Source organism: Colius striatus, chromosome 1, assembly GCF_028858725.1.
Source record: "Colius striatus isolate bColStr4 chromosome 1, bColStr4.1.hap1, whole genome shotgun sequence".
NCBI lineage: Eukaryota > Metazoa > Chordata > Aves > Coliiformes > Coliidae > Colius > Colius striatus.
Window position 1 is genome coordinate 87156477 of NC_084759.1, and position 16739 is coordinate 87173215.

The following is a 16739-nucleotide window of genomic DNA, read 5'->3' on the forward strand; positions in this document are numbered from 1 at the left end:
GATGGGACACCAGCACACAGGTAGGAGTCCAGTTCAGGATCAGCATGGTTACAAAGCAGTGAGACATGTGACTCCCAAGAGAAGGAGGTAGGCAGGCCCTGATGGAGCCTCCTCTCTCCACTGCCATCAGAGTGATGAGGGTTAGCCCTCAGCTGTGCTATTGCAAAGTTATCTTTGACCCTTAGCAGCCAAGCCTCGGTCAGGGCCCTTACACCATGCTCCACTGCAATAATCTGTCCAAGCACTGCACCACCAGACGTGCAGGGCCATCATCTGGAGGCTCTTTGCCATTCAAATGCCAACCCTGCAGCAAATCCAGGTGTGTTCTGGTACACAGACACACTTTATATAGGCCAGTTTTCATGTCTTCATCTTTCCAAATGGGATTATAAAAGGATATTAAATATTTGGTTTATAGTCTCTTGAATGACCTTTGTTTGCACAAGTAAAAGGGGAAAAGAGAGAATAAGCTACAAGAAATAAGGCAAAAAAGTAGAAGCAAGCAGATCTTCCAGCCATTCTGGAGAGGTCCTCATTCTGTGGAGAAAGTTCCCACAATACCTGTTTCCTGTGCAAGCCTTCAGCCCCCTTTTTCTCTGTCACTGCTTGCTCTTTCAGGTCAACTCCCTGTTTATGACCTCAGCCTGGGGATTTTGCTCCTCTGCTGAGTCACAGGGCTCACCTGCTACAGTGAAATGAGGGCTTTTATGCATCCTTACAGAGCCCCATATATTCTGCTTCACTCCTGCACTCATTAGCAGAATTATTATTGTCTTTGTATAACCAAGTGTGAGCAGTTCACCCAAAAGAGCAACCTGAGTGTTGATTCCTTGTAATTTCTTGTGGACAAAGGATAACACCCCAACTTTATTCAGTTAATGCAAGAATAAAAAAAAAAAAAAAGACTATAGTAGACCCAGAGGGTACTTCAAATATTTACAACCAAGTGTCTAGGGCTCTGAAGGTCTTAGAAGTACTTGAGATTGAGACTTAAAGCAAAAGGGGCACAGATCCACAAAAGTCCCCATTTTTATTAGAATTGCTGCAGGAAAGGATTGAAAGCATTTCTGGTGTGAATATATTTTCAGTGACTTATTACCTGCTCATAACACAGTTCTTCCATGCTTCACAAGACATTTACATTTATGCTGACACAGTAGCAAAAAGTTACCACCCATTAAAGAGCTCTGAGCCTTTCAGTGCTGTTTAGCATGTCTGATATGTTATGTGAAATGAAATATGAGTAAGCATGTCTGTATTCTCCACCGTAGAGCAGCTCCATTCTGCACCCCCATACCTTAGTGGCCCTAAGGTTCAGTGACAACACTTGAAGAGCTCACAGGATGTTTTTACCAATCTACTGGCATTATTAGGGGATGAATCTCCACATCTATGAGAAACGGGTTTATTTCTTAGCACTTACTGAGGACACATCTGCCATAAGATAATGAATGACAGTGAAATAGTCTCATCAGAAATGGAAACCTTTTGAATGGTTACATGCTTTCAAAACAAAATGAAAACTACCTTGGATAGCAATACTCTACCCCAAATATATGCAAATGTCCCATTTTCAAATGCAGTGATAAGACACATCAAAAAGGCATGCTTTTATTTGTGTTTAATTTTGGGTTCCTCAGAGGATACACTTGAGTAAAAATTTCTAGCTTTTATCTGTAGAAATAAAAGTTATTTTTAACAGAGAGATATGCAGCATTTCCATATACTCATATATTTCCAGGGTCTATCTGGGATTTTGGACCTTACAGGCTTACAGTCTTGCAAAAAGAATGAAAAGAGAAAAAAATCTTGTTGTTGGTGATATGATAGAAATCTTAAATGAAAAGACACCTGATGAGCCTGTGCTTACTCCTCCTTACCTTCAAAAACTTCACCTTTACTAAAGACTCTTTCTCAGCCAGAACTTTTTTCCTATGCAGTCCTAGCCTTACATTGTTTCCTTTAAATTGATTTAATTAAGTCTGGGTTTGTTTTATTTGTTTTTTTGGTGATTTGGTTTTTTTTGTTTTGTTTTTCTGAGTTCAATTTAATCTTGATTTCATAAAGAATAAACACAGTTTCCACCTGGGTTTGCTATGTTACCTATGACATCTAGAAGTGCTGACAGAAGGAGTATTTTGCTGCTGTCTAATAAGTCTTATCTACTTTTAACAGATTAAGGAAGAAAAGCCAGCAGTTTTCACTAGTTGCCAATTGATTATGATTGAATTTCCTCTCATGGCATACCCTGTAAAGGAACCATCTTCTTTAAATTCTTTATCAGTTGTGTCAGATGGGAATCAGCTGTCCTGACATCATAAAGTCTAAGAAAATTTGACAATTTCCCAGTGTGATCACCTCTCTTCACAGAATCACAGAGTGATAGGGGTTGGAAGGGACCTCCAGAGATCATCCAGTGCAACCACCTGCTAAAGCAGGTTCAGGTCGCACAAGTTTTGAAAACTTCCAGAGCCAGTGACTCCACACCCTCCCTGGGCAGCCTTTGCCAGGCCTCCCTCACCCTCACAGCAAAGAAGTTTCTCTTTGTTTTCAAGTAGAACTTCCTGGGTTACAGCTTGTTCCTGTTACCCCTTGTTCTGTCGCTGGGCACTGCCAAAAAAACCTCACCCCAAGCTCTTGACCTTTGCCCTTTAGGTAATTATAAGTGTTTATAAGATCCCCCCTTGGTCTTCTCCAGGCTAAACAGCCCTGACTCTCTCAGTCTTTCCTTGTCAGAGAGATATTCAGGTCCACTAATCATCTTGGTAGCCCTCCACTGGACTCTCTCCAGCAGCTCCCTGTTGGAGAACTGGACACAGTACTCCAGATGTGGCCTCACCAGAGTAGCATAGATGGAGAGGATAAGCTCCTTTGATCTGATGGCCACTCCTTCACTGATGGAACTGGCCATGTTTTGCTTAGGGTGAACACCTGATCGATGGCTAACCAAAGGGACCATGCATCCTGTTCCTGACGGCTAGTTCAGAACAGAACAGGTTTTCCACAGTGACATGCTTCAAGGTAGAATAAACATATACATACAGAAGAAACTTATGAGTGAAGAAGAAATAATACCACAAACAGCAACTGTTCTAATACCTTGCAATCAGTAAATACCTTGTTCAATTCCTCCTTTTAACTTGTAGCTCCTGTTGGCAGTCTTTTCTTCAGAAAGAGCTCTTCAGAGAATCTTGTAATGTTGTAAGAGTTTTGCTTGCATGAGGAATGTCTGGTGTCAGTGGAAAATATTTCTTACTGACTTCATCAGGGGATTTGTCTGTGTGAAGACTATGGCATTAAAAGCCATATTCCCACAAGAGGAGATACTAGGATTCTTCATGGCTTACGAGGAAGATAGATACTGCAAGGATTTTTCATACCCTTTCTATTAATTCTCTTCCTCTCTTTTTTTTTAAGGTGCTATTAGAGATAGTATGAAAACACACAAGATGCTCCTTCAAAGTCAGGCTTCAGGGCATGATTAAAACACAGAAATGCAGAGAAATGAAGATCTCCAATCCATATTTAATTTTCTAAAGAATTCAGAGCACAGCAAGTATGTTATGCAAATCCACTATGCTAATCTCTGAGTTTTTCACACTTTGGCAAATGCCAGTAGCTCCTGCATGACCTGTCTGTACACAGAGTTTCAAATTTAGGTATTACTTTAATTCTGATGCCATGTGTGTCCATGTATAAGTGTGTAGGTAGGAGACCCAGACTGGTGGTGTTGGCATCCTGCTTCTGTGTTCATCAAGATCAGTAAATTATTGTGATAGTCTAAGACAGATCTGTATTCCTAATCTTCACAAAGGTTAGGCTATCTAAAGGGTGGGTGTCAGGAGGTTGGAACATCCCTTTTTTCTATAGTAGATAGTAACAGGACAAAGGGTAATGGGATGAAGCTGGAACACAAAAGTTCCACTTAAACATAAGAAAAAAACTGTTTCACTGTGAGGGTGAGGGAGCCCTGGCACAGGCTGCCCAGAGGGGTTGTGGAGTCTCCTTCCTTGGAAGTCTTCAAGACCCGCCTGGACATGTTCCTATGTGACCTGATCTAGGTGAACCTGCTTCTGCAGGGGTGAGTTGGACTAGATGATCTCTAAAGGTCCCTTCCAACCCCTACCATTCTATGATACCCTACAGGGAGACTGTGATATGCAGTCAATAGAGAGACTGTAATATGCAGTCACTGCTACATTTGTGCTTTTCTAAAAGACTGAAGGAGTCCTACACTTTATCTCTTCTGAAGTTATCAAATACTTCAGATGTTACAGTGTCACACAATCTCTTATCTTAGTTCAGTTACCTTAACATTTATTGATGTCACATCTGTAGGTACAACCAAATGTTAAAGAGAAAAGCCATAAAATACAGCAGCACTTTTCATTTATTTACCTTAGTTTGTTAATAAGTAAAACTGCTTAGTTATTAGCAGCTTGTTAAATGTCTGCATTTAAGTGTGTTATCCAGGCAGGATAAATTATTCAGATAACTGAAAAAAATTGATTCATTGACACTTGTCATTAATATTTATGTGCCGTACACTGAAGATTACAGCAGGAGTGTATTTACTATGTTTGACTTGGATATTTTTTGCCACCTCTAGAGTGTTGTCCAGCATGACAAATGCAATCTTGGCTCGAGTTTATAAACATAAAGATCTGGACCTAATGACGAAAGAAGCCACGATCCCAGTAATCAATGGATTGTCTGATTTACATCACCCTCTCCAGATTTTAGCTGATTATCTAACTCTTCAGGTAACAATGTAATCATCATTTAATAATAATATTTTTTGGCAAAGTTTTGGTCTTAGGAAGTGTTTGGGGAAGTTAGGTTCCAATCCATTTATCCCTAGATTTTTTCAAGTGGTAATTACACGGCACTTGTTAAAGAGATCTTAATCTAGCAATGTAATGAAGGACCTGTTTAATTTAAAACAATTACTTAGTCCTATCAGCCGTAGTGAGACTGAAGTTAAGCATAAAATTAAGCACTTCATTGGAATTAGGCTGCAATTCAAAAAATGTGCAGGAAGCTTTACGTAGAACAATAAAGGTGAGACGCTCACTCAACCAAAGCCAGCTGACGGTTTTCCACTGACTTAAAAACCTCTGTCTTGATTTCTTCCTGACCTATGAACAGTTTAAAAGAAATCATTATCCACATACTAGGAAATTGGTTGAAAGTGCAAATGCCTGTTCAGGCACTTAAACCTATTTAAATTTTACTCACATCAAAGAATAGTTTAAAAAGATTATATTTTGTAGTTTAATCTAATGAAGTAGTTGATTTGACAGCAGGATAATGCTTTACCCATAGAATACCAGATGTTTATCTGTGAACAGTAGGACTGTGCTGTTTTATTGCAAGTTTATCATACAGTGGGGGTGGTTAACAACTATGGTGAACTCCTCCAACTTTGTTTACTTTCTGAATGAATAAAAATCACACTGCTTGAAAAATGAAGGGCAGAATAATTTCCTGATTCATTCATCTGTGTTTGTCAGCTATTGAAGACTTCGCTGTGGGACACTCAGCACGTGGAAAAGATCTAGTGGGAGTAATATTAAATTATGCAGGCCTTAAACTTCAAATACTAAAAGACTCCTAAGTTTAATGAAAATTGCCTTTTCCTTACTTTGATTAGTATTTTGTGTCAAAATTGTCAGTACTTAAAGTGAAGCGAACAGCAAGAACTGTTAACTTGAGACTAAAATGCTTCATATACTTCAGGATAAAGCACATTTGCAGGATGGCGTTGAACCAGCCTCAATGAGCTGTTCAAAATGCGTAAGCTGGTATGCAGTAATGAGAACGTCATCAATCCTCAAATGGCATCATTTAATTTAAACGCCATGGGCACTAAACCAGGTGAATCTTGTGGTTGTGTTTTTAAGGGCAGTCTGTCTTGCAAATGCCTTATTTATTATCCTTTATTATCGCTTCAGGAATCACCTGTGACATACTATTGATATCTCTGTTGCTAAATCTGGTTTTATCTAGGCTACTGGCTTTGGCACCAAAGTTCAGACTCAGCAGTCTCTGAACTGTTGTACTCCATCTCCAGTCAATGAAGAGAGACCATTGAACATCTCAGTCACCCTCTACAAATGCATCTCTTCCTCCACTGATCTTGGTAGGGAGCCTATGGAGACCAGCAGAACGAGTACATGCCCTGTTGATTATCCTCTGCTGCTCCTCCATTGTTTCCTTGTATAAGGCAGCCATGGTAGAAGCTCCAGGTGAACATGAAGCCAAAAGCTGTACCTTTCCTTGATTTGAAAACCTAGGGCAGCAGGAAGAGAAGATGGATGTCCTCGTTGCCTCAAGCACTGGGGAAGACTCTTTGGAAAGTGTGTCCCTTCCCATTTTACGTGATGAGGAAACAGGACCCAACAGTTGGTGCTCAAAAGAAGAGAAACGTTTGATGTGGAGAGGTATCATAACAAAGTGAGCACTCACAGAGGTCTCAAGGAATGGCTCAGCTTTTGGACAGCAAGGAAGCTTTTTAAAATTTACACCACTTTCTTAGCCTAAAAAGAAGATCCCTGTTTCCTCCAACTGTGCTCATCTCCCTCCCAGTCTTTCCTGCATGTTCCTTAGCCCAGAGTTTGTCATGAGGTCTTTAGAGGGCAGCTGGGTGGCCACACCACTTTGCCAAGGACATGCTGCACCACTGGTTTCTGACCCACTTTCCATTCTTGCCTTCTTACCCAGGAGAGAGAGCGGCAGGCAGAAGGGACCTCTCGGTGGTGTGCTGTGCTTGTTGGCACTGTCTGCCCTTTTCCTTGCTGACCTGCTCATCTGCCGCCTGTTTTTCCACTCTGTGCTACATACTGAGGTGAAGACTGATTTTACAGGCTGTAGTGTGTAATAAATGGCATTTTAATCAAATAATGAACTTTATCTGGTCACAGAATTAGGATTTACACTGTGTTAGAGTGAATCATCTGTCACAGATTCTTGCCATTTCTTGTCACAATTGAACTTCTCGCAGGATTTTTCGGCAAGGTAGAAGGATGTTATCTGAGTACTGCCTGCAAGGAGATTAATACAGGGATGTTGAATAGTACCACTGATTATTTAAAAGAGTTGAAATTTCGTATATAACATTTGGACTTTTTTCCTGCAAAGCAAAGACAATGTATTTGATGTAAACATAGATACAAACTGCAATGGTAACACAGACCGCTAGCCTTATTTTTAAGTGTAACTACAGCTTATTTCTCTTTAAAACTATCTCTTCCTTATCTCTGTAAATATTTTCCTGCCCCTCCTCGCTGTCAGTATGTACTCAAAATGTACTTTTTTTTTCTGTTTTTTCCTCTCTTCTTTTTTCTCTTGCTGCATTTGCCAGTGGAGTACTACATGCACTCTGGCTCTTGCCATGCTTAAGCACATTTTTATTCTTCCATTTTCTAAATCCTATTAATTTTGTTATGTGCGTTCTTGAGTCCTCTTTCAGCACTTTATCTTCAGTCCTAAATTTCCAGTTTGTTTTTGTCAGAATGTCTTATTGCTTTTGATTTCTGGTTCCCTTTTCACAGGTGCATTTTAGTCTGGTTATTTTAGTGCAGTCTGTTGCAGTCCCCAAACAATGCAGCTGGTTTATTTTCAGGGCTGTCAGTTCTTGTTCTGTATTCAGAGTGTTCTTGTCAGATCACAAAGTGTGCTCCTGTCTGCTCCTGTTGTGAATACTGGAGTGAGATTCTTCAGGTTCAACATACTTTTGCGAAGTGCCTTCCTCCTGAGGAACCTGGAGTCCCTGACATGTTTGACGTCTAATCTGGCTCTACTCGTTAATACTGTGGTCAGGACTAATGCCTCTATAATGCCAAGAAGGATGTTTTTCTTAGCATATGTACTACTCTCTTTCTTAAAAGCTGAGTTGAGCTGAGCTTGCTCTTGAGTTATAACTCACTGGAAATGGTTGTAAACATTAGCCAACCCGATCTTGAGGGTTTGAGGATTTGATCTTTAAATCGGTGAGTTTGTGTGTTCGTGGTGTGCACACATAGGTACATTTTACTTCTATGTCTGTGCTGAAGGCATGTAACAGCCATTTCTGGAGTCCACCCAATGCCTCTCAGTCTCCTGGGAAGAAGCTGTAGCTCACAACTTGTGCTCTGCAAAGCTTGGCTGAAGGGCAGCGCCACACAGTTTGCATTCCCAGGATGAACCAAGTATTGACAGTGATTCAATTGACATTAATGTCACTGGCCAAATCAGCTAACTTGTAGTTGACTGCAGGGTGGCCAGACTGGTAATTAGAGCGGATCCATATGCCATTAGCTTTTTATGTCACCGGGCTGACAGGAAATTGTTTTTTCAGAAGGAAATGGTTGGCATAAGAGATGCACCAGTGATTCCTTTTTAAGTAGTGCAACATATTCTAGTATTGCTCAGCTTGAAGAAGACTGCCATAAATTCTCAACTTCTCGATGTGTGACCCAAAGAGTCTTAAAATTAGAGTCTTCAAATTAATCCTCCTCATCATCATTATTATTGTCACAAATAGAAATCCCAGTTCTGGGATTTCTGGACTAATTTTGGACCGATTCTCTAGAAAATGTGTTTCAGTAACCACGACAAAAGCCAATGGGAGAGTAAGAAAGACAACTGGCCCAACATCTATGATTCTATGATTCTATGAACATCTGTCTTCAGCTCAGTTTAAGAGCCAGTAGATCCAAGTTTGCTCAGTTTCTCATTTACTGGATTGCACTGTCCCCCTAAGGGCTAAAGCTTTGACTAGTCCCCTGCTTTCCATTTTAAATTTTGATAGATTATTGATTAATTATTCAAAAGCTTGTTTTAATTGAGGGCTGTTATGACTGTTGTGGTAAAGCATTTCAGAAGTAATCTATAATGGTGTCAGAGTTTCAGCCTAGCTGGAAGTAAGTCCAGGCAGAGGCAGACATTAATGACTCTAATTAGTTAAAACAGTCTTCTCTAAACATTCAACAGTGCTAAATCACTGAGTATGCTTATTTTTTCCCAGGGTTTGATACACCGATACCATGGATAAGAGTAGAAAGAAACATGGGAAAAACAGCATGAGGATGAGAAAGTTGACTGTAAATTTGGCATTTATTATTTGGTGGGGATTTTTCATGAGAATAGCAAAGCCAAGTTTTGTGGCACTACATCCACACTCACTAGTTTCACAAAGAGTTATTCATAAGGAGGAAGGGCTCTAAACTTTCTGAATATGTTGGGGTTTGTATGGCTTTGCTAGGAGTATAAATATTTTTTATATCAGGTTCTAAACGTAAAGAGAAACTGCAGAATACCCAAGCAGGTGAAAAGCCTACATAGGTATATCCATTTGGAAAAATCAGACAGGGGTGTTAAGGGAAAAGACCTCTTCAGAGGCTCAAGTGATCAATGTGTATTGTAAGGGTTCTGGTTTTTAACCTAGAGTGTGACCATTGTGGCAAAACACTTTTAGCAGGGTTTTCTTTGTGCAGCTGTGTAAGCATATACTATAAAATGGGGTGTGGGAGGGGAAAGTATCTCACACATACAGCAGCTTTTGTATTTCCTCAAAGCTTTCTGGTTCTGATCAACACCATCATCTCATCTTTCTCAGAAGCTGAGGATGTGTGTGTATAAGCAGTACAGTCACAGTTATAGCAAGCTGGCTTTAGATGAAGAGGTTTGAGTTACAGCAGCAGTGTATCAGTGGCATCATGAAGCTTAGCACAGAATAGAAAACAGGCTTCACTCTCACACACACAGAGCTTGATTCTGCCTCGTCTATGACTCCTGCCATTAGCTAAACATCTTCATTAGCATTAACTTGACTATGTCCGCTGAAGTCACTGCAGATGTGGCTTTGCAATTTGCAGCGCACGTTGAGGGTCATTATACAGACATCTCCAGGACTTCATATTTTATCTGTAGCAGCTAGGAGCTTGGGAAAACAGAGGAAAGTATTTAGTGTGCACTGTGCTTCTTTTAATGCAGGGTAGTAGCTAGTAATAAGGTGGGATTTATTTAACATAGCAGTATATTTTTGACTCACTAGTCAGTGCTTTGAGTATTACAGACTGCAATGTCTATTTTTAAAACAGTAAGATCAAAAGAATTTAGGCTGTCTCATTTGCTGGCTGTGGGTTCATGTCTCAGCTATCAAGAAGCCCTAGCTGGAAACAAACCCTTAAATAAATGCTTTAGTTTGGCCTTCTCCTAGGAACACCATTGCTAGGAGATGTGGAAGGACATTGAAAGATCCTTAGAGACCTGCAGAGCTGTTATACTAGAATAACTTCTGTACCCATGAAGTCCTGATTTGCCCTCCTGTAAATGCCCTTGTATCAAACCTCTGCCAATGAGCCTGCTGCTAGCAAACATCAACAGAAAAAGCAATGATTTTACAATACCATTGTTTTAGCCCTCAAACCATAGGCAGCCCAGGACTCTATTAGGTTTAGATTTCAACTGCGTTTTTGTGTCATTCAGTATTTCTAGTGCTACTATTTTTGTCTTAAAATTGTGGTCACTGGCAGAAATGCCAATAAGTTTGTTCTGGAACAGCTTCACAGCTATTTATTTAGGAGAGGCTGCTGCCAGCAGAGGAGGGGGTAGTCCCAACCCTTTTCCTGTTCAGTGTTTTGGCATCTTTGCTGTGACTGTCTGCAAGGTTGCCAGTTAGTACAACTCTACAATGTGGATGCTTATCCTCTCTGACAAGCATTGAATCATGTCACACAAAGTGTTGAAATGCTCTCTGGCTTCCAGCTACTACAATGCAATTGTAGTATGGCCCAATTTTGAACTAACAATAAAAGGCTCTCCATCTTGTCTGTAATCTTTTGAGACATGAGGTAGAATTGCACAGAGCAGGTGTATGGAAGTGTTTGGTTATGTCTTTATAAACTTTCTGATAACAAGTTAAGTACCTATAAACATAGGTGTTTAAAACAAAGCTCGCTAAAGGGCCTCAAATTGTCCTGCTCTGGAAATATGAAACTCCTGTTACTCTTGTTCCTTCTTAGGCCTTCTCTGTTGGTGGCTGAGGGCCTGCACACCTACAGGCTGGAAGTGCCATCAGGCAAAGCTACAGTTAACACTGAAATGCTGTTTCAGTTTCTGGCAATCCATACTTTAAGAAATCCACTGCACCCTTTGGCCTCAGAGCAGGGAGCAAACCCTGTTGGCCTCGAGTGGCGCAGCTGGCTTCCAAGCACTGCTCTTTGCTGTCCTGTACAGCTGTGATGGTTACAATGCACCCTGAGGGCATGGCCACTGCCATGGCTGCAGGAACATCGTGCAGCAACAACGAAGCCAGAGCAAACCTCAGCAGGGATATTTTCAGGATTTGGAGGAAAGCTGAAAGAGGTGTTATACTGAGTGTTAGGGCTGCTGCTAAATTAAGAACTTCTACCACCTGTTAATATTCATGTGCACCAACCCATAGCTGTATGGCCTTGGTGCTAAAGTTATTGGGTGTCTGGTGTTGTGTCTCTCAGACTGGGCCTCACCATATAGCATACGAATATGTCCTTTGTGGGGGAAACCCACAGCACTTGGGTTTTCATGGAAGACAAGCAAGTGCTTTCGCTCCCTGACCATCTGTGGCTGCAGTAAGTTCAGTTGAATGTATGGCTCCATGCAGCCAGCATTTGAAGGCAGACAGTCTTATTTTCACCCTCCTAGCTGGGTCATCAGTTTGCTCAGCTCCCCTGGAACATAAACCCAAGGCTGTCTGATCTGTTTGGCAGGAGCACTATGGTGGGCTGAACGGCCTCACAGTCACTTGGATCGGGGATGGAAACAACGTCCTCCACTCCATCATGACAAGTGCTGCAAAGCTGGGGATGCACTTGCGTATTGCGACTCCCAAGGTAAGTGAGCCGTGCACAGTGGTTTAGGAAGGCCCAAATTTTGCCCCTCTTGTCTCAGCCACTTGGATGGGCCTCAGCTAGTGGAGCTCACGTGTGTCTCAAATGCCAGCTTTCAGAACCAAGGTTCAGAATCCTGACTGATTTTGATGCAAAGCAGGAGTCATTCTATCAAGTCCAACTTCAGAAGGGCTGAGGGGAATTTGTGACTGCAGTATAAATCATGGAGGAGGATAATTCCATTTGAGAAAGGGTTACAAACTCATCTAATGCCCTCTCCTACTCCTCCTCCTAAATTCAAAGTTGTTTCAGATTGTTGGAAGTATTGCATCTTGGTTGCTTCAGATCCGTGATGCAGCTTTTCAGAATACTACATTGTAATATCATAAAATACAAAACAAAGAAGCAGTTTAAAACAAGTTTTAAAAATATATCTAGGCATTTAATTCTGTAGCTGTTGAAATACATTTTTCTTATCTTATCAGAACATTTCCCGCCAATTTGTCTTCAAAGTAAACTTTCAACAAAATCAATATACTTTCCTCGATTTTTACAGTTCTGAAGGACATCCTCCTTCCCACTTCAAATGGTTCAATCAATGTTCTTCTCACCAGCGGTAATCATCAGTGAAGATCTTATATATGTTCCAGGATATGTTTGTTACCTGTTATCTCTCTTGACAGGGCTTTGAACCAGACCTCAGCATAACTAAAATAACTGAAGAATACTCCAAAGAGGTAGGACCCTAAGAAATAGCCTAGTAGAGTATTTTGAATGGAGTTTATTTCTGTTTTAAATGAAGTTGAAATTCCTTGTCTTCCTGATCTTCCTTATTTTATTCACATTAGTGTGGTACCAAGTTACTTCTCACAACAGATCCTTTGGAAGCTGCAGACAGTGCCAATGTCTTAATTACGGATACATGGATAAGTATGGGACAAGAAGAGGAAAAGGAGGAAAGACTAAAGGCATTTCAAGGTTATCAGATTACCATGCAGGTAAAAACTGGGATTTAGGATTTTTATTGATGCTTTTAGAGTTTGCATTGATAAGAATCAACATGAACAAAGCATGGGTTTTGGGGTTTTTTTTTGAGTGAAACCAAGGAAAAAATAAATACTAACCTCCCCCCAGCTTGAAAAAGTCACAAAGACAACAAAGTTTGAGTTCTCATATAAATGTCATGTGGCTTGGCCTCTTTCAGAGCTTCCCAAGCAGATCTAACTCCAGAATACATCAGATCAAAGCATTTACTTCTTTATGACCCAAAAATGCTTTCTAACTTTGCATTTCCTCTTTGCATCATCCCTGACATTTTATTTAGACTGAGCAGGTCACGGATTAACTTACATGTGTGGACAGCATTTGGGGAATTTCGTGTATATCTGTGAATTGATAAAGTGTTAAATGTGTGCCTTTAAAATTACCTAGTTGAAACTCTTATCAGCACAAAATCAGTTAGGAAAAACCATGAAGTCATAAATTATTAATTGTCCAAGAAAAGGACATTTTCCTTGCTGATAGAATTACCAGTTTAATTGACTATTTTAACACAAGTCCACAAAATACCGTGGATGGATATCTCTGAACCGGCCTAAGATGCTTGAATTCATTGTTTGTTGGTATTATGTCAATATATTATGAGTGACAATCTTAAAAGACAAAAAATCTAGCTTTAAATCATGTTTGAGTATGTTTTGTTGTAGTTATCGATGGTATTATATTACTGTATGGCATTAAAATAAAGATTGCACTTTAGTGATCCACAAGCTCACTGTAGTTTTTACTGCCCTACTAAAGCCAGAGAAATTGGACTAAATGTCTGACTATGGTGAAGTCAGCGTTGAACTCTTACTTATTTAAATGGGGATATTCTCATATTATTCATAGTTGAGGAGTTCTTTTGAAGTCAGTGGAATTATTGTGAGTTCATCATCCAAGTAACTACAGTGGGAGCTAATACAAAATTTAAGGTTTTTTACTGGTTAAAGTCTTGATTAATGTCTTCACATATTTCCTTACTTTCACATGCATTTTGATCTACAGACTGCAAAATCTGCTGCTTCCAATTGGACCTTTTTACACTGTTTACCCAGAAAACCTGAAGAAGTTGATGATGAAGTATTTTATTCTCCCCAGTCATTGGTTTTTCAGGAGGCTGAAAACAGAAAATGGACACTTATGGTAAAAAAAGAAGATAATAGTAGTTAGATGTTAGGGTCACCTTCTCTTCTACTTTACACTACAGGCTTGCATTCAGCTTGGTTCCTCAATAAATAGTAAATATTGATACATACTCTTCAAATGAACCCCCTAGCACATCACAGTTTTGACTAGAGGCAGCATATACCTTTGGCACAAATACTTCTGGACACAATTGTGACCTATTTTAATGATGTTGCTTGACCTAGTTTTTATCCCTAAGTGAAATCTACAGTATAAACTCTTTATATATATTTTTATATATATATAAATTACTGTATTTATTCCAGTGATTAACTCAGCTTTTAACTCAGTTTTAAAACATGTTAAGTACTGAGGTCCCAGGGACCAATGGTTTCCCAAACACTTAAAGCTAGAGATTCTGCATTTTCTCTCAGGAAAAACTGCCACTGTCACTAATGGGAACTTTCCATGAGAAAGTGTTGCAACAGCAAAACTTTGAAGGACTCTGAAAAGTTATGGTGTGGGTAATACTGTGTGATCCATGGGAACCGTGAGAGGACACTTGGCATTTAACATGAACCATAACTCCTCTCTCAGCATTCCTAGAATTTCAGAAAATTACTGCCAGATCTCAGTAGCCTGTTATTTATTGCTGGCTTTAGAACCATCTTGTTGACAAAAACTAGTGAAAACTTTCAGAGGTGAAAAAAAACCCCACAGAAATGGCACTGTCATGGCTCTCAGACAAGCTCTAGATGTGCTCCAAGTGAAAACGTGATTAAGTATTGTATTTACCAAAGGTGCAGGTTTCAGACACAATCAAAATGATTTACAAATTTGGGTTAAATTCATAGTTTCGGCCTTAAAATTCTGAAAAGTGCTCATATTTTTAAATTTTGCAATGTTTCTAATTGCCTTACTTTAAAGAAAAGAAACTCTTTCCTTTCTGTTCCAGCTGCACATTGTCTTGGGGGCAAGAAAAATATCCAATTTGTGTTTTATCAAGCTATAAAAATAATGAATATGTGGCTCTTGTTTCTATGTTGTTTTCTACTACTTTGAGCTCAGGCAGCAAACTGAAAACTAAATTATTGTCTCAGCTGTAGTTCCCAACAGGGCAGAGTGCAGCTACAACATGAGGAGCAGTGAGGGGCTGTACACCTGTAGTTCAATCCCCACTGTGACCTTGGGCTTACCTCTCACACTGAGCAGCGCTGAAGGGAGAGGAAGGAGAGGCAACAAGACCACAATCCCTGGAGAACTCTTGTAAATCCAGCTCTAGGCCAAAATAACAATTTTCAGGCAGATGTTGCTGTGAAATCACAACGAGAACCAGGTAATGCCTTGTCAAAACCAAGCAAGCGTGGAGCTTGTTAGGTATACAGGTGTAGGGAGGATGACAGAGCTGCTGCAGCACCATGGGGTTTTAAGCTGACATTCCCATTACTCTCATTTCACATCCAGACCTAAGGTTTGTTGGAGTACTAGGGAAGGGCAGGAGGGGTAGATGACACATTGTTAACCTTAGTGAGGATTTTCCATGTTTTACCACAGAAACTAGGGCTCAATTGGGATAAATGCCAAAGTCCTGATTCTAGCAGGGTTCTCTCACTGATGCTACTGGAAGTTCTGTGGAAATCCACAAGCAAGCCCTTGTGCCGTTTGGGTACCTACAGCATCTCTTACCAGTAGCTGAGGGTACAATATAACAAATGCCTCAGCAGTTGATCTAAATGGTTTTCTGAATTCCTCCTAGGCTGCCCGTTCGTATATTTTGTCTGCACTGAGAAAATCGCCAAGCCACAATACAGATCATCCTAAATGATTTTCAGGTCTTTGCCGATTCATCATCAGAAACTCCAACAAATAAATCCAAGCGTGCGGGTTTTGTCAGGACAATCATTTTCAACAGAACACTTTATGGCTGGAAAATATTTCCCCCTTATTTATTTTTATGGAGTATCTGTTTCCAATGTGATTGGATTTTTTTCTTTTCTTCCTCCTCTAGGCTGTCATGGTTTCCCTGCTGACAGATTACTCACCACAGCTACAAAAGCCTACGTTTTGATGCTTGGATTCCTGCCAAGAGAAAAATACTCCTCATCGGCAGAATATTCTGGTCTGCAAATATATAGATCTTCTGCAGCAAGGATCTCAAGGCAATGAATGATTTTTTTAATAAAACCATATAGTTAGCTCTATAATATTGCATCATATTGGTGGGAATGTTGAAGACAATAACCACCACTGCAAAAGCTGCTTTTCATCTCAATGCTCTGCTTTGGCTCTCCTTTCTCTAATGATCGGCATCATAGAAAATATTCCAAAGCTGTATTTTAATGGTCAGCTCTACCAACATCTTCAGCATATCATAGTCTGCACACAGCTGTGTTGGAATACGTATGGTGTAACGTGATAGATACAACCCTGTCCCTAAACCCCTCCATTTCATTGCTGATCTCAGGAAGTGTGGGCAGAGAAGCAGTGCTTTAGCTTGCCTTGGCTGCCTGCACTTGCTGGGCACCCAGGCTCCCGTTTCTGTCCTTCAGACAGCCTCCAAATCCCAATCCTATTTGACACCGAAAATATAGAGACCTTGAGACTGTTCTGTTCCTTCATGACACCAATGTGGGCAAGTACAGGAAGATGTTGCTGTGGAATGGGAACAGAACAGCTCCCACGGAGTGGGATACAGCAGTTGAAAGCAGTCAGTCAGATGGA

The 16739-nt window shown here is 40.3% G+C and overlaps 1 protein-coding gene across 1 annotated transcript in view; it reads left to right on the top strand.

Moving 5' to 3' along the window:
• The window catches only part of OTC (ornithine transcarbamylase), a 33007-nt gene extending 16921 nt beyond the window's left edge, over positions 1 to 16086 (top strand). Inside the window, exons 5-10 of the mRNA XM_062004702.1 lie at positions 4610 to 4763; positions 11733 to 11855; positions 12536 to 12589; positions 12701 to 12850; positions 13899 to 14036; positions 16027 to 16086. Coding sequence (XP_061860686.1) covers positions 4610 to 4763; positions 11733 to 11855; positions 12536 to 12589; positions 12701 to 12850; positions 13899 to 14036; positions 16027 to 16086 — 679 coding nt within the window. The remainder of the gene's footprint in view (positions 1 to 4609; positions 4764 to 11732; positions 11856 to 12535; positions 12590 to 12700; positions 12851 to 13898; positions 14037 to 16026) is intronic.
• Positions 16087 to 16739: the final 653 nt, after the last annotated feature.